General features: G+C 43.6%; 1 protein-coding gene across 1 annotated transcript in view; it reads right to left on the reverse strand.

Annotated features, from left to right (window-relative positions):
* LOC142257982 (NACHT, LRR and PYD domains-containing protein 3-like) overlaps positions 1-26,654 on the reverse strand; it is a 125,378-nt gene that overhangs the window by 87,656 nt on the left and 11,068 nt on the right. Inside the window, exons 2-4 of the mRNA XM_075330326.1 lie at positions 17,019-17,058; positions 2,352-2,515; positions 1,366-1,537 (exon numbers count right to left, since the gene is read on the reverse strand). Of these exons, the coding sequence (XP_075186441.1) occupies positions 1,366-1,537; positions 2,352-2,515; positions 17,019-17,055 (373 nt within the window). The 5' untranslated portion in view covers positions 17,056-17,058. The remainder of the gene's footprint in view (positions 1-1,365; positions 1,538-2,351; positions 2,516-17,018; positions 17,059-26,654) is intronic.

Here is a 26,654-nt window from a genome sequence, read left to right on the forward strand (position 1 = left end):
ACCAGCCGTACCAAACTGCACTTGTAACATCCAGTGAGTAAATTACCAGTTAATCTGCAAGAACTGTGTCGTGTTTATTACTGGCGCACCACAAGGCGCAGCACACCTACATGGGACTTAAGCCCCTACTGGTGGAGGGTGCGAACACACTTGCTGCTATACCATCTGTCCCTAAAACCACAGCAGCGGCGGGACATCATATTACCGCAACCCGCCAGTGGCGTCACAAGTGACATACTGTCACGCTCCCGATGCCTCAGCACCGCTCCTTACCCACTGACCCGGTCGCACCATCCCGGCACCGCTCCGTGACCACTGATCCTGTCCACGTGTCCACCGGTCATGGCTACCGCCCCCGCTCGTGCTCTCCTGTGTTCTGCTCCTGGTCTCAGGAGTCTGACTCTGACTAATGCCTCTGTATAGGAACAGGCAGCGCCCACTCTCCTGGTCTTATAGGCCCAGCACACCTGAAGCAGGAAATGACATGGGGATGTGCTGGGTATATAAGACTTGCCTTCCCATGTGGGCGGGGCCTGATCAACGTGTCTTGAAACTTAGTTTTGAAAGCTAGGTGCTCAGGTCCCCTTATGCTGTGTCCCGTTACCTGGACTCTTGCTTGTCTTTTCTACTCGGCCACGCCAGTGCCCTGGAACCCCCGAGACCCCAGTGACTGTGTTCTTCCCGTCCCCTGTGGGACACGGTTCCCGTCCCCTGTGGGACACGGTTCCCGTTCCGGCCACGCCAGTGCTCCGGCTGCCGTGTACTCTGCCCCTGGTGGGGTGCTCGGTCCAGAGGATCCACCTCCTGGGTCCACCAGTCCTCCCGGTCCTGACACATATAAAATAACCCTGTTACCGAGCGCCCCCCAGGTAACGGAACCGGGCACGGCCACCTGTGACGGTGATCCCCATTATCCACCACCCGGAACCGAGTATCCCAAGGGCCTGGGGTGTGGCAGCGCTCTACACACACCTTTCAGGTGCCGTGCTCCATCGTCAGAAGTGTACTCTAGCCACTGATCGGAGTACATTACCGTCCTAATTTATGCCAATATTATGATGATTTCTTGGGGCCAGGTGCTTCTGCCTCATTTTAGAAAGATCACTTAGCAAAAATGTTACACATTTACAGGTTTTACAGGATTTCTGGTGCAAATTGTTTGATGAAATGGGGCCTTTGTGTCTTCCTAAAAAATTGCACACAAATTAAGGGAAGTATGGCCACAAGGACTTGTAGACGTTCTGTACTCAAGTTGTTGGATAAGCTAGGCATAACTTAGGTGACCCTGTCATGGAGCCATGTCTATAACACACGACGTCTTACATGTAAAAGAAGATTTGTTCTAGATCCCATACACAGCATTACCTCCATGATGGAGCTCATCGAGTACAGCGTAGAGACTGGGAAAGGGATGACTCTTCTGTAACACAAAGAGACTGACCCACAATCCGATCACAGCTTCTCTTCCTTCATTAAAAATATCCTGCAGTAAAGTCCGAGCCAAGGTCTTTCTATCATTTTCCAGACTTTGGTATTTCTAGAAAACAAGAAAAATTGTACATATTTGCAAGTTCTTCAGAGAAAATGGTTTTTCATTTTATTTGTCATTGCAAAGAGGTCCAGTTGTAATTCTGATTATTATTTTTATACAAGAGGCTCAGTTAACATTAAATAGTTCTTAGAGCCGTGGTCCACATAACAAAAATATACTTCATGCATATTTCATACTTTAGCAAAATGCCAGTTTTTCCATTGGTCCTGGTCCTCTACCCCTGGTTTGGTGTATTGGACACAGGCAAGCGTTTCGAGTGTTGGCAAATGAGTGCTGTGTATGAAGGGGGCTGGTTCAGAGACTAATGTCAATTGCCAAGACAGACAGCATGTCACTCAAGTTCAGCATTGGTGGCTAATGGGGGTCAAGTGGAATTTAGTTGACACAATTTTTATTACAAAAAGCCTAAACACCATCCCAGAGTAACAAGCTGTACCTGACCAGGATGGTCCGTAACTCTCATTCTAGAAGGCATGGATTTTGTGCTTTTTTGAGGCTTGCTGTCATATAACAAGAGTACAAAAGACCCCTGATCACCGACGCCCATCATACAAGACCGTACTGATTAGCATATGACACAGAAGACTTGTAAAAAACAAGGAGTTGGAGCTTATATACAGGTTGAAGGTCTGTAGTACTAGACCAGTTAAAGTTGGTGGTTTTACTTTATATTGGGAAAACCTGAAGAGAGGTTCACTTTCTGGTTGGTTTTCTCTCTGGCCATATAACTAAAGCCATAATAACAGTATATCACAAGTATATAAAACTTATAAGTAACCATGAAAATAAATGCTCTTACCTCAACATCAAGGATACCTCGGGAATGTAGTTCATCCAAGAGGGAGTTAGTTCTCAAATTCTCCACAATGTGATGCAAATCGTCCTGAAAATATTCATATGTCATCCTTACTGCATAGTGGTCATAGTGATAAAGCAGCTGGAGAAACATATTAGTCTCATCATCTAGAAAACAAAGACGACAAGAAATTAAAGTGTAATCCACCCTTTTCAATTTTTAAAATCTAGCCAAATATTCTTAAATTAAAAAAAGCAAACCATCCACCCCCACACAAAAAAAGAGACCCAACACCAAGATACTCACAGCATCGCTCCTCCAGGATCTCCCACTGCCTCCTTTTTTCATCTTTTGGTTGGGGTTGTAGGTAACCAGTACATACAATCAGAGGTCATAAAAGTAATCAAGAGACAGACATGTAGGGCAATGCAGCCGCACAGAGGAGGTAAGGAAGCATGTTTTGGCATTTAAGGAGCAAAGAGAGCCCTTTGATAACATACTAAAGGGTTTAATAATCTCCTTTGGTTCATTAGGTAACAGGTCTATGGGGTAAAATGTCTCATTGTGAAGTCCAACAGCATGGAAAGAGAGCGAGAGAGAAATGGTGAATAATAGATAGAGCAAACTAGAGGGAGAGAAAGAGAAATAAGAGAAAGAGTAAAATAGAGAGAGAAAGAAAAAGAGAGTGAGAAAGAAAGAGAAATAGAGAGAGAAAAATAGAGCGATAGAAAAAGACAAAGAAAGAATGAAAGAGAAGAATAGAGAGAAAAAAAGAGAGACAGAATGAAAAGAGAAAGATAAAGAACTACACAGATAAAGAGTGAGAAAAAAAAACAGTGAAAGAGAGTGTGAAGGAAAGATAGACAGTCTCATCAGTGTTATCCGTGTTATTCACAGCTAGACAATACTTGCTGCACATTCTGTGGTGTTCTTCACATGTCTGTGCATTTTGCCTGACCAAATTGCAAATAGAAAATCAATGCAAACCTGTGGGTCCATATTATAAAAGAAAAAGTGGACAGCACTCGGATGCCATCCATGGGTACCTTGTTATGCGCATTCTAAGTATGTTGAGAGCCCTCTATTTTTATATATATATATATATATATATATATATATATATATATATATATATATATATATACACATACACTACAGTTCAAAAGTCAATTTTGTCTTTTTCATGCGAAATCATACTTTTATTTATCAAATGAGTTGCATAATGAATAGAGAATATCGTCCAGACATTGACGAGGTTGGAAATAATGATTTTTACTTGAAATAATAATTTTCTCTTCACACTTTGCTTTTGGCACAGAATGCTCCTTTGCAGCAATTCCATCTTTGCAGACCTTTGGCATTCTAGCTGTTAATTTGCAGAGGTAATCTGCAGATATTTCACCTTATGTCCCCTCCCCCCCCCCCCCCCCCAAGTTGGGTTGTCTTGATGGGCACTTTTTGCGTACCATACGGTCAAGCTGCTCCCACATCAGCTCAATAGGGTTGAGATCTGGTGACTGGGCTGGCCACTCCATTACAGATGAATACCAGCTGCCGTCTTCTTCCCTAAATAGTTCATGCATAATTTGGAGGTGTGCTTTGGGTCATTGTCCTGTTGTAGGATGAAATTGGCTCCAATCAAGCGCTGTCCACAGGGTATGGCATGGTGCTGCAAAATGGAGTGATACCTTCCTTATTCAAAATCCCTTTTACCGTATTTTTCGGACTATAAGACGCACCCAGGTTTTAGAAGTGTAAAATAGGAAAAAAAAATTTTGAAGCAAAAAAAAATGTGGTATAAGGCTGTGTGCACACGTTGCGTTTTTTACCGCGAAAATGCTGCGTTTAGAACCGCAGCGTTTCAGTGGCAAATTGCATGCGTTCAGCTTTCCCAGCAAAGTGTATGAGAAAGCCGAAAAATCAGTGTACACGCTGCGTTTCTAAACGCAGCGTTTTGGATGCCAAAAATCTGTGCGGAAAGAAAAGCAGCATGTCACTTCATTTGTGCGGTGTGGCTGCGTTCTCTCCCCCATTGAAATCAATGATGCGGGTCAGAACGCAGCTACATCGCAGTAAGCTGCTTTTTTGTTGCGGTCCGCAGGCTTTGTCGGCATGCCAGAACACAGGCATTTACCTGGAAGTGAGGTCAAGAGGTTTCCTGTTGACCTCACTTCCTGGCAAAGTCCAGGAAAGCCCCCGGTGTCTCCAAAGTGCCCGCCCCGACCCCCGACCCCCCTCCCGAAAATCCAACATGGCCGCGCGCACAGCAGCGCACCGGCCGCAACCTACTCCTATGATTTCTGTCGCATGTGCCTTGAGACATGCAACAGAAAAATGCCCCCCGGGCCCTGCCAGGTCACCCCCTATTCCCCCCGGTATTCCCCCTTACCTGTCCGGTCGCAGCGCTGATCCCCCACGGCCCCCTCCTCCTTCACAGCAGACGCCGGTCAGTGCGGTCATATGAGCAGAGCAGCTGACAGCCAGCACTGTGTTCAGAGAGCTGTGCTGGCTGCTCGGCACTCTGCAGCTGTGACCCGGGGAGAGTGGGTGCAGATTTTTGGCACCCACTCTCCTCAAATGGAGGGTCTGCCCTCCTAGAAAATGGGGGATACGTTCCCTGAACGTGCCCCCATATTCTAGAAGGTCCAGAGCCGACGTGGGACGTCCAAATGGATTTCTGCGGACCCATTTTTTTCAAATTCTTTGATTAAATTGGTGAACGAGGGAATGATTTGGGGAGTGTTTTTTCTAATAAAAAATTTTTTGTCATTTTTTTTTGCTTTTGTTTACTGTCAATTAGTTATGTCTGGTATCTGATAGACGCCGTGACATCACTAATTGCTGGGCTTGATGCCAGGTGACATTACACATCTGGTATCAACCCCATTTATTACCCCGTTTGCAAACGCACCAGGGCGCGGGATGAGTTGGGGCGAAGCACCAGGATTGGCGCATCTAATGGATGCGCCACTTCTGGGGCGGCTGTGGCCTGCTATTTTTAGGCTGGGAAGAGTCCAATAACCATGGCTCTTCCCACCCTGAGAATACCAGACCCCAGCTGTCAGCTTCACCTTGGCTGGTGATCTAATTTGGGGGGACCCCACGTTATTTTTTCTTTAATTCTTTATTTATAAATAAAAAAAAAAAGCCTGGGGAGCCCTCCAAATTGATCACCAGACAAGATGAAGCTGCCAGCTGTGGTTTGCAGGCTACAGCTGTCTGCTTTACCCTGACTGGCTATCAAAAATAGGGGGAACCCCACGCCATTTTTTTCACTTTTTTTTTTTGGATAAATACTAAGCTAGGCACCCTTTAGTGCCACATGAAAGGTACTAAAGGTGCCAGCTTAGAATATGCAGGCGGGGGTGGGACGTTATATATATTTGCCATCCATTCATCCATTGACGCTTTTTTGGCTGTGTGCCCACAATCAGGTTTTGCAGTGGTTTGGGCGCTGAGTGTTTTCCCTGCGTCCATAACGCTGCGTTTTGCAGTAGAAGCACAGTGGAAGGATTTTTGGAGATCCCATGCCCACTGTGCTTCTTTTCTCTGCAGCATAAACTGACCGGTGGCGTGGCTTCCCGAGCCTCAGCATGTCAATTTATGCTGTGGAGACGAGAGTGCTCTCTGCAGGTAGAATAGAGCTAAAGTCCACAGCAGCCTGAACCCAAATCGTGGGCGTGGGCAGCTGCGTTCTCCCGTGGACAACACTCACATCTCTGCAGGAAGGCTGACACTGTGTACTAGACGCCGTGTCGCTGGATCACGGCCACATAGCCTAAAAGTGAGAATATTGTTGCTACAGCAACATTTTGGGTGAAGTAGCTGTGGATTCAAAATGCTTAATATACTCCTGAATAAAATCCTTGAGGGGTGCAGATTCCAAAATGGGGTCACTTGTGGGGGTTTTCTGACGTATAGGTACCCAAAGGGCCCTGCTAATGTGACATGGTGCGCGAAGTTTATTTCAACTTTTCCAAAATTCAAATGGTGCTCCTTCCATTCCAAGCCCTCCCATTTATCCAAACAGAATGTGGAGAAGGAAATTACATCACAGGTTTTTTTTTCCAAAGGTCTGTGTTCAACCATCTTTATTAACACTGACAAGTCTTAAAAAACGCACCTAAAAAAACGCATGAAAAATGCATGAAAAACGCCTGAAAAACGCATGCGTTTTCGATGCGTTTTTCTCAAAAAGCATTGTTTACAATTCTCCCCTCTGCCAGAGGGTGCGTTTTTTTCCGTGCTGAAAAAAAAGCAACGTGTGCACATAGCCTAAATATTTATTAACCTAAATAACACTGTAATATTTCACTAATGTAACTGTAAACAACTCAACAGCAGCATTGCCAATCATTATTTCTGACTTTGAGCTTTAAGTCCAGAAATTCCTCTAATTATCAGGGAAATCCCAAGAACTCCTCATCACTACTATCTGAATGATACTGTTATGGGGGGATCTGCTGCTGACGCTGTTATGGGGGATCTGCTGCTGACGCTGTTATGGGGGATCTGCTGCTGACGCTGTTATGGGGGATCTGCTGCTGACGCTGTTATGGGGATCTGCTACTGACACTGTTATGGGGGTTCTATTCATGTCAAGTGGTTTATTATTACAATATCTTCTTGCCTATAAGCAGAACTATAACTCTAAGCATGTCCTGTATGGCATGCTTGGAGTTCTAGTTCAGCACAGTACTGTGATTTTTACTATAATGTACGGTACTTTATTAGGGGGAGGGTGTACTTATACTTTATTGTACTGTAACGGTTAACCTCTTACCGGAGCAGACTCCAGCTATGATAATGATGTACATTAAGCCTGGCCCTGTCGCCGCATCAGAAACCAGGAAGTACGATAACAGTGATGAAGAGGCGGGGCCAGTGGGGAGGAGGGAGGGCTGTGCTGTCCTGGAGGAGGAGACTGTCCACCGTACTGAGCGCAGGTAACGTGCAGCGGCAGTCATTTCATCACCAGAGTGGTGATGATAACCTAGACGCCGCCAGCACCGCTCCCGCTCCCGCCGCCAGCACCACCGCTCCCGCCGCCAGCACCGCTCCTGCTCCCGCCGCCAGCACCGCTCCTGCTCCCGCCGCCAGCGCTGATCCTGCTCTGTAATAGCAAGTAGACATCTCCCCAGCAGCTGCTGGATGCCGGCGGCTGCGGAGAGACCATGTGTGCCGGCTATTACAGAGCAGGAACTACCGTAAATAACGCGGTGTCTGCTCTCAGTGCCGCCCCTTTGCCCCTCAAGCCCCATATAAGCCACATATAATAAACTATTCAGACCATAAGACGCACCCCCCACTTTCCTCCAAAATTTGGAGGAAAAAAAGTGCGTCTTATGGTCCGAAAAATACGGTACCTTGTACAAATCTCCCACTTTACCAGCACCAAAGCAACCCCAGACCATCACATTACCTCCACCATGCTTGACAGATGGCGTCAGGCACTCTTCCAGCATCTTTTCAGTTATTCTGCGTCTCACAAAATGTTCTTCTGTGTGATCCAAACACCTCAAACTTCGATTTGTCTGTCCATAACACTTCTTTCCAATCTTCCTCTGACCAATGTCTGTGTTCTTTTTCCCATATTAATCTTTTCCTTTTATTAGCCAGCCTCAGATATGGCTTTTTCTTTGCCACTCTTCCCTGAAGGCCGGCATCCCGGAGTTGCCTCCTCACTTTAGACGTTGACACTGGCGTTTTGTGGGTACTATTTAAAGAAGCTGCCAGTTGAGGACCTGTGAGGCGTCGATTTCTCAAACTAGAGACTCTAATGCACTTGTCTTGTAGCTCAGTTGTACAGCGCGGCCTCACACTTCTCTTTCTACTCTGGTTAGAGCCTGTTTGTGCTCTCCTCTGAAGGGAGTAGTACACACACCATTGTAGGAAATCTTTAGTTTCTTGGCAATTTCTCACATGGAATATTCTTCATGCTAATAACAAGAATAAACTGTCTATTTTCACATGAAATTCTCTTTTTCTGGCCATTTTGAGAGTTTAATGGAACCAACAAATGTAATGCTCCAGATTCTGAACTAGCTCAAAGGAAGGTCAGTTTTATAGCTTCTCTAATCAGCAAAACTGTTTTCAGCTGTGCTAACATACTTGCACAAGGGTTTTCAAGGGATTTCTAAGACATCCATTAGCCTTCTAACACAGTTAGGAAACACAATGTACCATTAGAACTCTAGAATGATGGTTGTTGGAAATGGGCCTCTATACACCTATGTAGATATTGCATTCAAAACCAGACATTTGCAGCTAAAATAGTCATTTACCACATTAGCAATGTATAAAGTGTATTTCTGTTTTATTTAATGTTAGCTTAATTTATCAAGATATGCTTTTCTTTCAAAAATAAGGAAATATCTAAACTTTTGAACTGTAGTATATATAATATAAATTTTTCAGAGCAGCACCAAGAGATAATATAATGGGGGGCAAAAATCCTTCACAAACAGCGTCCTACCATCCATTCAATATATTCACAAAATAAGAAGGCAGCACTCCATTTTTCTTCAGGTTTGTCTTTCTTTAATGGCCCATCAAGGAAAGACAAACCTGAAGAAAAATGGAGTGCTGCCTTTTGATTTTGTGAATATATATACAGTATATATATATATATATTATATGTATGTATATATATATATATATATATATATATATATATATATATATATACACACAGTGTATATATATATATATATATATATATATATATATATATATATATATATATATATTGTGACGACCTGGGCCCTGAACGTTTTGGGGCACACGTCTTGCAGCGGGATCAAGGCACACACGAGCACTTTGTCACAAACAATCTCGGTGATTTATTCACATCCTCATAAACCACGCAGTGTAATGGGCCACAGCCACTCTCCCGCAGGACAACGTCTCACTGTCTGTTTAAACTGCCGATTTCATACAGTTCATTCTCTGGCATCAGCCAGTAAAGTCCCCCCTTTCTGGGGTGTTACCTGCCAGTAGGTTTGCAGGCTGTCAGTCTGTCTCCATCCAGGCCAGGGAGACTCTCACACTGGGCTCACCATCCTGGCCCATGGACACGTTCCAATTCCTCAAAGCCTCAGTGGATTCTGCTTCTCCCTGACATTTCAGAGCCCTCACTAGCTCTGTATGCACAGGATCTCCTGCTCATGTGCTCCAACCAAGATGGCTCCCACCAGCACACGGAGATCATGTGATAAACGCCAACTCCATTAAATCCCCTGAGACACACCTACGTATGGGAGGTATGTGGATGGTCAGTCCCGCCCATCACTTCGGACCATCCCATGAACCCAGCCCTGAATGTGTACAACAATCCTCATGGAACTACAAGTTCCAGAGAAACATTCCAGGTTCAGATCGCAGAGGATTTCCACCTCTGTAACACATACCGGCCATCTGCCACCTTGCCGGTTGCATCCTTACATATATATGTATACTTTTATATATATATATATATATATATATATAAAATATATAAAGCTGAGTGTATGTATGTGCGTGTGTGTGTGTGTGTGTGTGTGTGTGTGTGTGTGTGTAAGTGTGTGTGTGTGTGTGTGTGTCCCCGCTAAAGGAATTCGCTCCATCACATTTACAATCACGAAATTTTGCACAGACACTCTATGTGACTCAGGGAATGTCATAGACTATGTTTGGACGGGAAAATTTAACCCCACGCTTTACAGTTACTCTCAAAAAATCCTTCCTCCATTAACCAAAATGGAGGTGGGAGCTACAGGCTATTAATAGCAACTGTCAGTGGTTGCTATAGGTACAAAATAAACTGTTAGTATAAGAAGCTTATGTGTGAGGGAATATGATGTCGGTGGGGAGACGGATAGAGACAGACAAAAAAAGACAGACACAGACAGAAACAGACAGGGAAAGAGACAGACCTGGAAAGAGACAGCCCTGGAAAGAGACAGCCCTGGAAAGAGACAGCCCTGGAAAGAGACAGCCATGGAAAGAGACAGCCATGGAAAGAGACAGCCCTGGAAAGAGACAGAGCTGGAAACAGATAGACAGGCAAAGAGACAGATGAACAAAGAGACAGACGAGCAAAGAGACAGACCTGGAAAGAGGCAGACCGCCCTGGAAAGAGACAGACCTGGAAAGAGACAGACCTGGAAAGAGACAGACGCGGAAAGAGACAGACGCACAAAGAGTCAGACGACCAAAGAGACATCCGGGCAAAGAGACAGACCTGGAAAGAGACAGATGCACAAAGAGACAGACGCGCAAAGAGACAGACGCGCAAAGAGACAGACGCGCAAAGAGACAGACGGGCAAAGAGACAGACGGGTAAAGAGACAGACGGGCAAAGAGACAGACATGGAAAGAGACAGGCCTGGAAAGAGACAGCCCTGGAAAGAGACAGCCGGGCAAAGAGACAGCCATGGAAAGAAACAGCCCTGGAAAGAGACAGACGGGCAAAGAGACAGACGGGCAAAGAGACAGACGGGCAAAGAGACAGATGGTCAAAGAGACAGACGGGCAAAGAGACATACCTGGAAAGAGACAGACAGACAAAGAGACAGACATGGAAATAGACAGACATGGAAAGAGACAGGCTTGGAAAGAGACAGCCCTGGAAAGAGACAGACGGGGAAAGAAAGAGACAAAAAGACACACACATAGAGTCAGATACAGAGATAGCAAGAAACAGACAGACACAGATATGGAGACAAATAGACTGATACAAATACAGACAGAGAGATAGAAACAGACAGACAGAGACATAGACAGACAAGGAAAGAGACAGAGAGACAGACAGACAGCGACACACAGACAGAGACTGGGAGAGAGACAGTTACTATCCCGGGCAATGCCCGGGTACTACAGCTAATATATATATATATATATATATATATATATATATATATATATATATATATACACAGCTCTGACAAAAATTAAGAGACCACTGCACTGCAAAATGTTCACTTTTTCTGATTTTTCTCTTTGTATGTATATTTTTGAATACAATTTAAATTGTTCTTTTATTCTATAAGCTACTGACAACATGTCTCTGAATTTCCAAGCAATAAATTTTGTATTTATTTTCCGAAAATGAGAAATGGTCAGAATAACAAAAAAAATGCACAATGCTTTCAGACTTCAAATAATGCAAAGAAAACAAGTTCATAATCATTTAGAAACAACAACACTAATGTTTTAAGTCAGGAAGAGTTCAGAAATAAATATTTTGTTGAATAACCATGATTTTTAATCACAGCTTTGGGTGACCTTATGCCACTCCTACTTCAAAAATTTAAGCAGTTCTTTGCTTCACGGCTTGTGACCATCCATCTTCCTCTTTATTCCATTCCAGAAGTTTTCAATGGGGTTCAGGTCTGGAGATTGGGCTGGCATGGCAAGAACAGTTCGTAACAGGCTCCTAGAGGCAGGGCTCAGGTAATGTAAAGCTAGAAAAAAGCCTTTCATCAATAAGAACTAAAGAAGAGAGAGGCTGAAGTTTGCCAAAGACCATCAGGATTGGACCACAGAGGACTGGAGTAAGGTAATCTTCTCTGATGAGTCTAATTTTCAGCTTTGCACAACACCTGGTCATCGAATGGTTAGACGGAGACCTGGAGAGGCGTACAAGCCACAGTGTCTTGCACCCACTGTGAAATTTGGTGGAGGATTGGTGATGATATGGGGATGCTTCAGCAGGGCTGGAATTGAGCAGATTAAACTTTGCGAAGGATGTATGTATCAAGCTGCATACAAGGTTATCCTGGAAAAAATAGTTGTTTCCTTCTGCTCAGGCAATGTTCCCCAACTCTGAGGACTGTTTTTTCCAGAAGGACGATGCGCCATGCTACACAGCTAGGTCAATCAATGTGTGGATGAATGACCACCACATCAAAACACTGTCATGGCCAGATCTATCTCCAGACCTGAACCCCATTGAAAACCTCTGGAATGGAATCAAGAGAAAGATAAATAGTCACAAGCCATCAAACAAAGAACTACTTAAATTTTTGCACCAGGAATAGCATAAGGTCACCCAAAAGCAGTGTGAAAGATTGGTGGAAAGCATGCCAAGACGCATGAAAGCTGTGATTACAAATCATGGTTATTCCAAAAAATATTGATTTCTGAACTCTTCCTGAGTTAAAACATTAGTATTGTTGTTTCTAAAGGATTATGAACTTGTTTTCTTTTCATTGTTTGAGGTCTGAAAGCAATGTATTTTTTTGTTATTTTGACCATTTCTCATTTTCAAAAAATAAATAAAAAATTTATAACTTGGAAATTCGGAGACATGTCAGTAGTTTATAGAATAAAAGAACAGTTTACATTTTACTCAAAAATATACTTATAAAGAGAGAAATCAGGAAAACTGAAATTTTTGCAGTAGTCTCTTAATTTTTGCCAGAGGTGTACATATATATATATATATATATATATATATTTATATATATATATAGTACAGACCAAAAGTTTGGACACACCTTCTCATCTCTAGAACAACTGTTAAGAGGAGACTTTGTGCAGCAGGCCTTCATGGTAAAATAGCTGCTAAGAAACCACTGCTAAGGACAGGCAACAAGCAGAAGAGACTTGTTTGGGCTAAAGAACACAAGGCAGGGCCGGCGTCAACACCCGGCAAACCTGGGCAAATGCCGGGGCCCTGGAGAGCCGGGGGGCCCACTCGGCCTCGTCAGTTCTGGTGCACCTTGGCCGGGGCCCACTCTCCTTAGTTCTGCGGCCCCCGGGCCGAGTTCCGGGGACCGCAGTCCTCGGCAGGAATCTGCGGCGCCGTCCCTTTAAGGCACGCAGACTTCCTGGTTTGAACTTCATCTGTGGGCGGAGCTACCGACCGGCGTCCTGCTCAGTCCCACAGATGAAGGAGTTGCAGTGCCAGCCAGCGACCCCCAGCACAGTGCTTCCCTCCGGCGCTGTGTGGGCCCCCTCTCCTCCATGACCTGAGCGGTATGTGCCCTCCCCACCCCCGATTTATGCCCCCGGAGCCGCGCGTGTCTGTCTGTATGTAGCAGAGCTATGTGTGTATGTATATAGCAGAGCTATGTGTGTATGTAGCAGAGCTATGTATGTTGCAGAGCTATGTGTGTATGTATGTAGCAGAGCTATGTGTGTATGTATGTAGCAGTGCTATGTATGTATGTATATAGCAGAGCTATATGTGTATGTATGTAGCAGTGCTATGTATGTATGTATGTAGCAGTGCTATGTATGTATGTATGTAGCAGAGCTATGTGTGTATGTATGTAGCAGTGCTATGTATGTATGTAGCAGTGCTATGTATGTATGTAGCAGAGCTATGTGTGTATGTATGTAGCAGAGCTATGTGTGTATGTATGTAGCAGAGCTATGTGTGTATGTATGTAGCAGTGCTATGTATGTATGTAGCAGTGCTATGTATGTATGTAGCAGAGCTATGTGTGTATGTATGTAGCAGTGCTATGTATGTATGTAGCAGTGCTATGTATGTATGTAGCAGAGCTATGTGTGTATGTATGTAGCAGAGCTATGTGTGTATGTATATAGCAGAGCTATGTGTGTATGTATATAGCAGAGCTATGTGTGTATGTATGTAGCAGTGCTATGTATGTATGTAGCAGAGCTATGTGTGTATGTATGTAGCAGTGCTATGTATGTATGTAGCAGTGCTATGTATGTATGTAGCAGAGCTATGTGTGTATGTATGTAGCAGAGCTATGTGTGTATGTATGTAGAAGCGCTGTGTCTGTATGTATGTATCCAGCAGAGCTGTGTGTGTCTGTCTTTATGTATGTATGATGTGTATCTATGTATGTCAGTGTATATGACTGTATAGATGTGTCAGTTCTATATGTATTTTTGTGAGTTTGTTGTTAAATATGTATATGTATGTGTACGTATGTGCGTGTCTGCGTGTGGATGGGGCCCACTGGGACTCTTCCGCCCGGGCCCACAAAAACCTGGAGCCGGCCCTGACACAAGGAATGGACATTAGACCAGTGGAAATCTGTGCTTTGATCTGATGAGTCCAAATTTGAGATCTTTGGATCCAACCACCGTGTCTTTGTAGAAAAGGTGAACGGATGGACTCTACATGCCTGGTTCCCACCGTGAAGCATGGAGGAGGAGGTGTGATGGTGTGGGGGTGCTTTGCTGGTGACACTGTTGGGGATTTATTCAAAATTGAAGGCATACAGAACCAGCATGCCTACCACAGCATCTTGCAGTGGCAACTCGGTTTGAGTTTAGTTGGACTATCATTTATTTTTCAACAGGACAATGACTCCAAACACACCTCCAGGCTGTGTAAGGGCTATTTGACTAAGAAGAAGAGTGATGGGGTGCTACCAGATGACCTGGTCTCCACAGTCACCAGACCTGAACCCAATCGAGATGGTTTGGGGTGAGCTGGACCGCAGAGTGAAGGAAAAAGGGCCAACAAGTGCAAAGCATCTCTGGGAACGCCTTCAAGACTGTTGGAAAACCATTTCTGGTGACTACCTCTTGAAGCTCATCAAGAGAATACCAAGAGTGTGCAAAGTAGTAATGAAAGCAAAAGGTGGCTACTTTGAAGAACCTAGAATATAAAACATATTTTCAGTTGTTTCACACTTTTTAAGTATTTCATTCCACATGTTTTAATTCATAGTTTTGATGCCTTCAATGTGAATCTACAATTTTCAGAGTCCTGAAAATAAAGAAAACTCTTTGAATGAGAAGGTGTGTCCAAACGGTTGGTCTGTACTATATATATATATATATATATATATATATATATATATATATATATATATATATATATATAATGGCCGGTATCTGAGTTCAATGAATTCACCTCAGATCGTTTCACCTGAGGTCACAGGTGCTCATTACTAACCTCGGACTTGATGACAGCTATGATTTTTTGACAAATCACAGCTGTCATTAACCCTTTATATTACCCCGATTGCCACCAATCCAAGGCAATCGGGTTGAGTCTGGTAAAAGCCAGAGTTAAAGCATCTAATCGATTCGCCAATTGTGGGGTAGCTGCAGGCAGCTAATTTTAGGCTACGGAGGACCCAATAACAATGTACCTCCTCAACCTGAGAATACTAGCCCCCAGCTGCCAGCATTATCTTGGCTGGGAATCAAAATTGGGGGGACCCCACTCTGATTTTTAAATTACTTATTTCAATAATTTAAAAAAAGTATGGGGTCCCTCGTATTTTGATACACAGCCAAGATAATGCACACAGCTGGGGGGCTACAGCTTACACCTGTCTGCTTTATCTGCCCTGGGTATCAAAACTCAGGGACAATACACCATTTTTTCCTTTTCTTTATTTATTTTTACACTCCACTCCGGGGATCCAAACAGCTACTGTGAGGGCAGTGTGTGGGAAGCAGTGAATATGCATGAGATTCAATAATCAGACACAGAAGTAGCGTGACAGCCACACAGAGACTCAGTAAATAGAATTTTCCTACTTTAATCTTCATTTTGCTTCCCTTTTTAATCATTTATTTTTATTCGGGTGGCCAAATTTGAACAGTAACATAGACTTCCCTAAGAAGCCCATGTTTGGTGCTTGTACACGAACATTAGCTGTCCGGTTCAGGTTCGTTCATCACTATTTATAACATCAGGGATGACAATGAGATCCCAATGAAGCTGCACAGATCAATCCTCAGTTGCATGGCCTGTATCATGGTCTAAATTGCCATTTAGTTCTGCCATAAATGGGGTTTTGTTTCATATTGTGTAGAGGGGTTTTGTTCCTTGTCCGTGCTAAGAAGATTTAGGTCAAGTACAGGAAACAATTTCTCATGTACATACCTAGGATAGCTTACCCTGAAAAGGTACCTAAAAGTACAGCTAATCTTGTTTCTACATTGTCTTTTACTCAGAGTACAAGAGGAGGAGAAAAGAAATGCACCGCCTTAGGCCTCTGTCACACGTTCGTGCCTCCGGTACGTGTTTGGCATTTTTTACACGTACCAGAGACACATGCATACGTGAACCTATGTATTTTTTATGGTTTGGACACACGTAAGAATTTTGGAACGGAACGTGTGTCCGTTCCGTACTTACTTGTCTTTCTCACGCTGCAATGTCCACGTGTTCTCCAGCATCACTGGTGTCACACGGCCTGCACCCGTACCACACGGGTGTAGTGTGGATGCGGTCCCGTGTGACATGCACCGGAGAAAACTCACGTGTCAGAGAAAAAAAATAACAAATCTTTACTCACCTTCTCCAGCCCTGCAGTCTCTGCCGCTGCTGTCACTTGCTGCCGACCGCCGCTCATTATGCTCATTTAATATTCACTTCACTGCGGCCGGCAGCAGCAGCAGCGGGGAGACGGCAGGGCTGGAGACCGATGATCAGTACCCTGGACAGCAGGAAGGACCACGTGAGTATGCAAATTACTGGTTCTCCGTGTGTTATGGCGGATAGCACACGGAGAACACACGTGGCCCGCACGTACCGGAGACACGTATTTACCACACGCAACATGCAGGGAAAATACGTGTCTCGTGGCACATGCGTGATTTCCACGTGAGTGTGGCAGAGGCCTTAAGGACACAGTATGGTGACATTATACTATTCATTGCTATCCTGTTTTATAAATGTAAATACCTTCCAAGAAAAAGCACAATATTTTTATAGAAGAGATAAAAGAAGAGGAAGAACCTTACCATCATTCGGATTCAGAGCCGGGAAGCGCCGGAACATCACCTGCAAGATGAAATGCACATGAAAGCAGAGACATAATGTTCTTTACCCCCTGCAAACCCGTAAACTGTATTTTTTGGTGGTGCACACATCTGTATATTAGATATTACCTCCAACAATGAGTGGAGAACCCTGGATACACAAGTGTGACTTACACACGCTAAATAGTAGGATCATTCCACAATGCAGGATTATTTTCACTTTGAGAGAAGACATTTGAAAGATATTACAAAATACCAAACTATTTTACTTTTCTATATTTTCTTTTTACTTTATCAACATTAAAAAGGTTATCCGTTATTTGGACAACTGCTTCGCAAATTCAGTGTAAAATGAAAATAGCACACACTCGCCTCCTGCCTCAGAGCAGCCATCCACTCTCTATTAAGACACATCTGCAGGTTTTCCCTCCACTCTCTATTAAGACACATCTTCAGGTTTTTCTCACTATCTGACATGAAGTCAGAATAAACCTTTCCTGTTTTAGGTCAATTAAAAACCAAAATTATTAATATTTGCCTAATTCCAGAATAATGAGAGAGAATGTTATAAGGCATTTTTCTTACTTTCTGCAAGGTCAAAGGTTTACATACACTGAGTACTATGACTTTAAATAATGTGGGACAGCCCATATGATGATGTCATGTCTTTGGAAGCTTCTGATAGGTTTATTGGCAACATCTGAGTTAAGTAGAGACACACCTGTGGAGGTATTTTATTTCACACCTGAAACACACTGCTTCTTTTGGTTAGTCAAAAACAAATCAGCTAAGATCTCAGGAAGAGAATTGTGGATTTGCACAAGTCTGGTTCATCCTTGGGTGTAATTTCCAAATACCTGAAAGTGCCTCGTTCATCTGTACAAACAATTATATGCAAATACAAACAAGATGGGAGTGTCCAACCATCATACCGCTCAGGAAGGAGACAGATTCTGTGTACCAGAGATGAACGTGCTTTGGTCACGCGTTCATATGAAAAGCAAAAGACCTTGTGAAGATGCTGGCGGAAGCTGGTAAGATTGTGTCATTATCCACAGTGAAACGAGTACTGCATCAACATGGGCTGAAAGGCCACTCTGCCAGGAAGAAGTCATTACTCCAAAACATAAAAAAGCCAGATTAGTGTTTGAAAATGCAAACAGGAACAAAGACCTAAATTTTCGGAGACATTTCCTGTGGTCTGACGAAACTCAAATTGAACTGTTTGGCCATAATGACAACTGTTACATTTGAAGGAAAAATGGAGAAGCTTTGAAGCCTAAGAACACCATCCCAACTGTGAAACAGGGGGAGTGGCAGCATCATGTTGTGGGGTTGTTTTTCTGCAGGAGGGAAGATTATGTGGCAATACTGAAGCAACATCTCAAGACATCAGCAAGGGAACTTAAAGATTGGGTGGAAATGGGTCTTCCATATGGACAATGACCCGAAGCATACTAACAAAATGGTTACAAAGTGGCTTAGGGATAACAAAGTCAATGTTTTGGAACGGCTATCACAAAACCCTGATCCCAATCCTGTTGAAAATGTATGGGCAAAGCTGAAAGGGCCGGTGCAAGTGGCGACCTACAAACATGGCTCAGCTACACCAGCTCTGCATACAGTTGAAACCAGAAGTTTACATCCACTATCTAAAAAGACACATCTGCAGGTTTTTCTCACTATCTGACATGAGATCACAGTTCCCGTATTAGGTCAATTAGGAACCAAAATTATATATATTTGCCAAATGCCAGAATAATGAGAGAGAGAATGTTTTAAGGCATTTTTATTACTTTCTGCAAAGTCAAAACTTTACATACATTGCATTAGTTTTTGGCATCATTGCCCTTAAACTGTATGACTTGGGTAAAATGTTTTGGAGCTCCTTCCACAAGCTTCTCGCAATAGTTGTTAGGACTTTGGGCCCATTCCTCCCGACAGAACTGTGTAACTGAGTCAAAGTGTAACTGAGCCAGGTTTGTAGGTTGCCTTGCTCGCACCGGCCTTTTAAGATTTTCCCATAAAGTGAACAAGGGAAGGAGTGCCATATTGGAGTGCAGATTTAGTTGGAATAGTTTGTGGTTGCCATGTCACATTGGCAGAGCCCCTAAGGTGCCTGAACAGCAGAAACCCCCCACAAATGACCCCATTTTACAAACTGCACCCCTCAATGAATTCAGTAAGGGGTTCAGTGAGAATGTCAACGCTACAGCTGTGTCACAAAATTTTCTACTATTGGGTAGTGAACAAAAAATAATTACATTTTTACGACAAAAATGTTGCTTTAACCCCACATTTCCAATTTTCACAAGGGGAATAAGTAAAAAAAAAAGACCCCATAAGGCATGATCACACAAGACCCATACATTCCCATACAAATAACACTGAGACAGACTACAGAGTATGGATTGGAATAAATTGGCCATTTGTTTATTATTAAGGGTTACCAAATAATCAAATATATAAAACCATAACAAAACATTACCATATAAAACCATACCAAAACTTCCCAAAGATAATAACCAGAATCCACCCAGAGCCTCTGGGCAATTTTTTCCACACGGACACTAATGCCTCATTAGTGTCCCCCCACACGACCAACAAGCCAATTCTCCACCATACTCTGTAATCCCAGATTAAAAATATCTATACCGATATCAGATAGATGTACCCCATCTGACCTATATATGCCTTGTTCAAAACCCTCTAGATCCAGATGCCTAAAGGTAGCTTCCCCAATAGAAAAGAAAATTTTTGATAAAACCCTATTAATCCGTTTTCTAATCTTTTCCATAAATGAAAACTGGGATCCACACCAAACCAACCTGGGGATGATTTCAGAGAACACCAGCGCTGCTGAAGGAAAAATATTTTTAACCAAAACAATGTCTCTTTTTATTCGAGCAATAAAATCAAGAGTTCGTACTTTTCCTATATCGTTCCCTCCTACATGAATGATTAATAAATCAGGAGATGGGTAGTACGCTGCTCTCCTTCTCAACTCAGCCAAAAGGTGCTCCCATCTCATACCCCGGCTGCTAAGCCAAAAAATGTTAACCTGTTCATGAGCAAATGCAAGGTTCTCAGTATATGTCCGAGCAGCCGCACGCTTCTGGGCCCAGTAAACAAACGAGTGGCCAATAATCCAGACAGTCAGGGGCTCTGTAAACAAAAATGATTAGGTAAGCAACAAATGAGGCCTAACATACAGTTGGTACCGCCCTGAGGACCATCTCCCCAACTTCATAATTTTTCCTTTATTTAGTCCCAGGCTGGCTGCCACCGTGGCGGCCCCAATTCTAAAAGAATGTGAAGATATCTTCAAATCACTCTTCCCCATAAATGACAGACAACGTTTTAGAATTGCATTAAACTGAAATTTTGTCGCTGGGTCGCCCGAGCTATGAATGAATAAAGCTCCAGCCAAAGGAGGGCGAACACCTAACCACTGTCTAAGATTAAAAACTGGACACAGACGTGAATTAGCAATGGACGAAAGCTTAATTAATTGACCCTTCTTAAATTGATCAGTTTTTGAGCTGCTAACAGAAATAAAACAATGAGCTCTAAAAACCTTCACGTCCTCAAACATTAATCCACTAATGACCTTCTTACTATGAGAAACTAACTCCGAAATCCGCAACGCAGCGAAAAAAGCCACAACAAAAGCAGCCCTAAACAACAATGTCTCAAAATTATTCAAACAAACAGACGCCAGTGAAACCCATAGTTCTTCTAACAACTCCATAGAGATAGGGCGTCTAGCATCAGCCTGAATAGACCCTTTCTTAAGCCCTTTAAAAAACTGTCTGATAGAGAAAAACGAAAAAAGCGACTGAAAACCCCATAGCTTTAGAAAAAATGAAATACCTGACAAAGCCTTATGTAATGCAGAATGACTACTCCCTCCCAACAATTCAAAGTGTATGTAAGCCCAAACCGTGGACAACTCACCCCTGTGACTATCAAACCCTCTAGCATCACAAAACTGCTTCCACTTGTTCCATGCAGCAGCATAAGCTGCCCATGTATTAGGAGCTAGAGAATTCTTTATATAACCCGAGATTAAATCCCCAAAATCTGGAAGTAGTGCTCTGGACAAGCCACTTCTACCTGTCCCTTCCGTGTTCCTTCTCTCCACCCGGATAACTGCTGCAAAAAAGATAGAGATGAAACCACGGTCCGTTCCTGAGTCAACACTGCTTTCAACCAAATATTAGCTCTCAAGCATTGAAAAACAATCTGCCTCAGCACCCTGGCTGACCAAAAACATTTGGAAGAGAGCGTGTTAACAGCAAAAACAAGACCTTTACTACTGGAACAAAGACAGATCCTTTTATTAGCGAGGACCTCACCCCAAAGGGAAACTACCACAAAAACAGCAAATAACTCTAAAGCTACCCTTTTCTTTGTCAGACCAACAGCTGACCATTTTTTTGGCCAGGCATCTGCCGAGCAGACACTGCCTAACGAAACTAAAAAACCATGCGAGACATCTGTCCCAATGCTAAGACCTAACTCCTCCGATGAACAAAACTGGTCCTGCAGACAACTAATCCCATTAAACTCGAATAAAAATTTCTTCCAAACCACCAAATCCTCCCTCATTTCAGCAGACACCCGAATACGTGCCATAGGAGAACTGAGCCCCTTGAAACTGTCATACAACCTGCGACAAAACACCCTCCCCATGGGAATAATACGAAGGGCAAAATTGAGCGATCCTAGCAAAGACTGTAGTTCACGAAGAGTGACTTTTTTCTTGGATACAATGCTATCAATCAAATGTGGTGCAGAGAAGAGCCACCAAGATTATTAGAGGAATGGGTGGGCTGCAATACCAAGACAGGTTATTAAACTTGGGGTTATTTAGTCTGGAAAAACGAAGGCTTAGGGGGGATCTAATCACAATGTATAAATATATGAGGGGACAGTACAGAGACCTTTCCAAAGATCTCTTTACACCTAGGCCTGCGACTGGAACACGGGGGCATCCGCTACGTCTTGAGGAAAGAAGGTTTAATCATAATCACAGACAAGGATTCTTTACTGTACGAGCAGTGAGACTATGGAACTCTCTGCCGCATGATGTTGTAATGAGTGATTCACTACTAACATTTAAGCAGAGCCTGGACGCCTTTCTTGAAAAATTTAATATTACCAGTTATGTATATTAGATTTTATGACAGGGTATTGATCCAGGGAACTAGTCTGATTGCCGGATGTGGAGTCAGGAAGGAAATTTTTTCCCCATTGGAAATTGTTTGCCACATTGGGTTTTTTTTGCCTTCCTCTGGATCAACATGTTAGGCTACGGGTTGAACTAGATGGACTAAGGCTATGTGCGCACTAGAAATGTGAAGTTTCTCAAGAAAATTTCTTGAGAAACTTCTGCCAGTGAAAGATTTCCGGACCTGCGGAAAAAATCCGCACCAAATCCGCATGCGTTTTTGCCGCGGATTTGCCGCGAATTTGCCGCGGATTTACCGCGGATTTACCGCAGGTTTGTCCCTGCAATAAATAATAAAGATAATCGATAGACAGATAATGGATAGAGGGAAAGATGGATAGATGAATAGATAGATAGATAGAGGGATAGATAGATGAATAGATAGATAGATAGAGGGATAGATAGATAGATGAATAGATAGATAGAGGGATAGATGGATAGATAGATAGATAGATAGATAGATAGATAGATAGATAGATAGATAGATAGATAGATAGATAGATAGATAGAGGGATAGAGGGATAGATGGATAGATGGATAGATAGATAGATAGATAGATAGAGGGATAGATAGATAGATAGATAGATAGATAGAGGGATAGATAGATAGATAGATAGATAGAGGGATAGATAGATAGATAGATAGATAGATAGATAATAGATAGATAGATAGATAGATAGATGAGAAAAACCTATATAATGTTCCACCTCCCTGCATTTTCTAAGCTGGCACCCTTTAGTGACTTTCATGTGGCACTTAGGCTACTTTCACACCTCCGGTTTTTGCTATGCGGCACAATCCGGCACTTTGCATGAAAATCGCAACCGGTTTTTTTTGCTGCCGGTTGCGATTTTCCTGCATAGACTTTAATTAGTGCCGCATTGTGCCGCATGGCCTTGCGTTCCGTCCGTTTTTTGCCGCATGCGGCAGATGTAGCCGATGCGGCGGCCGGATGGAACGTTGCCTGGCACGTTTTTTCGTGCGGCAAAAAAAACCGCATCGCGCCGCATTCGGCCGATGCGGCACATTTTTCAATACATGCCTATGGCGGCCGGATGCGGCGCGATGCGGCAATAACCGCATCCGGCCGCCGCATGCGGTTTTTGCCACTGCGCATGCTCAGTAGCATGCCGCAAGCGGCAAAAACCGGACTGGCCGCAAAGGAAAAACCTATGCAAAGGATGCGGTGTTTTCACCGCATCCGTTGCATAGCTTGCACAGCCGGATTGAGCCGCAGAGCTCAAGCCGGATGTGTGAAAGTAGCCTAAAGGGTGCTTAGCCTTGTATTTAGCCATAAAATAAATAAATAATTAAAAAAAAATGACGTGAGGTCCCCCCATTTTTTGTAGCCAGCTAGGGTAAAGCAGACGGCTGCAGCCTGCAGACCACCGCTGGCAGCTTCACCTTGGCTGATAATCCAAAACAGTGGGCACCCCAGGCTGTTATTTTAAATTATATAAATAATTTAAAACAAAAAACGTGGGGTCCCCCCCATATTGGATCACCAGCCAAGGTAAAGCGGACAGCTGGGGTCTGATATTCTCAGACTAGGGAGGTCCACTGTTATTGGACACTCCCCAGCCTAAAAATAGCAGGCCGCAGCCGCCCCAGAAGTGGCGCATCCATTAGACGTGCCAATCCTGGCGCTTTGCCCCAGCTCATCCCGCGCCCTGGTGCGTTGGCAAACGGGGTAATATATGGGGTTGATGCCAGATGTGTAATGTCACCTGGCATCAAGCCCTGGGGTTGGTGAGGTCAGGCGTCTATCAGATACCCGACATCACCAACCCAGTCAGTAATAATTAAAAAATAGACAACAAAAAAAGTTTTATTTGAAAAAACACTCCCCAAAACATTCCCTCTTTAACCAATTTATTGAAAAGAGCACAATCAATTCCACGTCCGGCGTAATCCAATAAGGGGGGGGGGGCACGGCGATCCATACCATAGTCGCTGTCCCAGTCAATGAAAAACAGAATGTTCCCCATTGGCTGGGAGAGCAATGCAGTGACCTGAGCTAACATCAATAGGTCAGCTCAGGTTACTGCAGGGGATGACGAGCGCTGCCATCAGGAGCATAGATGAGATCATTACCTTCTGTGATCATCTCCTGTACTGCTGACGTCAGCGCTGTCACTGACTTATCGCGAGAGCCCGTGACGTCACCGCTAGTGACAGTCTCGGGCCGCTCGCGAGTCGGCCCTAGACAGCAGTGACAGCGCTGACGTCAGGAGGCAGGAGATCGTCACAGCAGGTAATGATCTCACCTCCTGACAGCAGCGATCGTCATCCCCGCGGCTCCCAGCACTGCAGGATGTCCGTGTCTGCCTGCGCTGCTGACACTGCGGGCAGACACTGACACCCTGCAGTGCAGGCAGCCGCGAGGCCGGAGCAGGACACACACTGCACAGACACCTGGAGGTCGCACGGAAGTGCTTCTGTGCGGCGTCCAGGGAGTGCGACGTGTGTTTCCTCTGCTCCTCTTCCTGGCATAATGACATCGCTTCCTGCAAAACCGCAGGCAGCGATGGGCATTACCGCAGGTAAATCGCGGCTATTCCGGTGGTATACCGCACATCATTGCTACCTGCGGAATACTCCCGGAATACCGCAGGTACCTGCGGAAATTAATGGACATGCACATTTTCTCAAGAAAGTTTCTCGAGAAAATTTTCTCAAGAAATTTTCTTGAGAAAAATCCGCACAGTGCGCACAGCTATTTTTTTTTCTCATTGAATTTCATGGGAAATGTCTGCACAAAGATTGCAGACATTTCTCAAGAAATTTCCGGGGCAAATCCGCGGGAAAAACGGTCTAGTGCGCACATAGCCTTAGAGTCTCCCTTCAACCTTAAAACTATGAAATCCTGTAGCTGTCTCAATTTCTCAGCTGGAAGGCTGCATTCTAATGAAGCCGAATCAATTGTGATACCTAAAAAATCTAACTTCTGGCAAGAGGATACTGTCTTTTCGCCAGCCACAGGGACCCCAAAAAGATTCATAAACTCCAAAAACCTCTGCAACAACTCCATACACAGATCAGAATCCCTGTGGCCCACGAACAAGAAATCATCCAAGTAGTGCAGGATCCCGCCAGATGGCATTGAATCCTGCACCACCCAATGTAAGAATCAAGAAAAGCTTTCAAAATAAAAACATGATAATGCAAACCCCATTGGCAAACACCTGTCGAAGTAAAACTCCCCATTAAAATAAAACCCTAACGAGTTGAACCCAGAGGGATGGACAGGCAATAAACGAAATGCTCACTTTATATCTGACTTTGCCAGCAGAGCTCCGCGACCAAACCGTCGAAGCAGCTCAACTGCCATGTCAAATGATGCATAGTGAACAGATGCATCCCTGGCATCAATTTCGTCATTAAGAGACCCTCCCTTCGGGAAAGACAATTGGTGTATCACCCTAAAACTACCAGCCTCCTTTTTTGGCACTATCCCCAAGGGTGAAATTCGGAAATTAATAAACGGAGGAGAAGAAAATGGGCCAGCCAATCTGTCCAAAAGCAATTCCTTCTGAATGTGCTCAGAGACAAATTGAATATGCGGCCGAATAGAAAGTAAATTTCGAACCAAAACACAACCTTGACCCGAAAATGGCGGTACAAAAAACCCATGCTCAAAGCCCTCAGTTATTATGCTGGCTTTCAGCCTGTCTGGGAACCGTTTTAACCACGGAAGCATTTTTCCCAACATCACAGGAGTCTGTGCTTTTGAGAAAAAGCTCCCGCTGATTGTTTGTTTAACCCCTTCACCCCCGGCCACTAAAACACCCTAATGACCGGGCCATTTTTTGCAATTCTGACCAGTGTTACTTTGAAGGGTTATAACTCTGGAATGCTTCAACGGATCCTGGCGATTCTGACATTGTTTTTTCGTGACATATTGTACTTCATGTCAGTGGTAAATTTAGGCCGATATTTTTTGCGTTTATTTGTGAAAATTTAGGAAATTGTGCGAAAATTTGGAAAATTTCGCAATTTTCAAACTTTGAAAATTTATGGCCATAAATCTGAGAGATATGTCACACAAAATAGTTAGTAAATAACATTTCCCACTTGTCAACTTTACACCAGCGCAATTTTCGAAAGAATTTTTTTTTTCGTTAGGAAGTTAGAAGGGGTCAAAGTTCATCAGCAATTTCTAATTTTTCCAACAAAATTTACAAAATATTTTTTTTAGGGACCACATCACATTTGAAGTGACTTTGAGAGGCCGAGGTGACAGAAAATACCCAAAAGTGACCCCATTCTAAAAACTGCACCCCTCACACTGCTCAAAACCACATCCAAGAAGTTTATTAACCCTTTAGGTGCGTCACAGGAACCAAAGCAATGTGGAAGGAAAAAATGAAAATTTTACTTTTTAA

This window comes from Anomaloglossus baeobatrachus, chromosome 12, assembly GCF_048569485.1.
Source record: "Anomaloglossus baeobatrachus isolate aAnoBae1 chromosome 12, aAnoBae1.hap1, whole genome shotgun sequence".
Taxonomy (NCBI): domain Eukaryota; kingdom Metazoa; phylum Chordata; class Amphibia; order Anura; family Aromobatidae; genus Anomaloglossus; species Anomaloglossus baeobatrachus.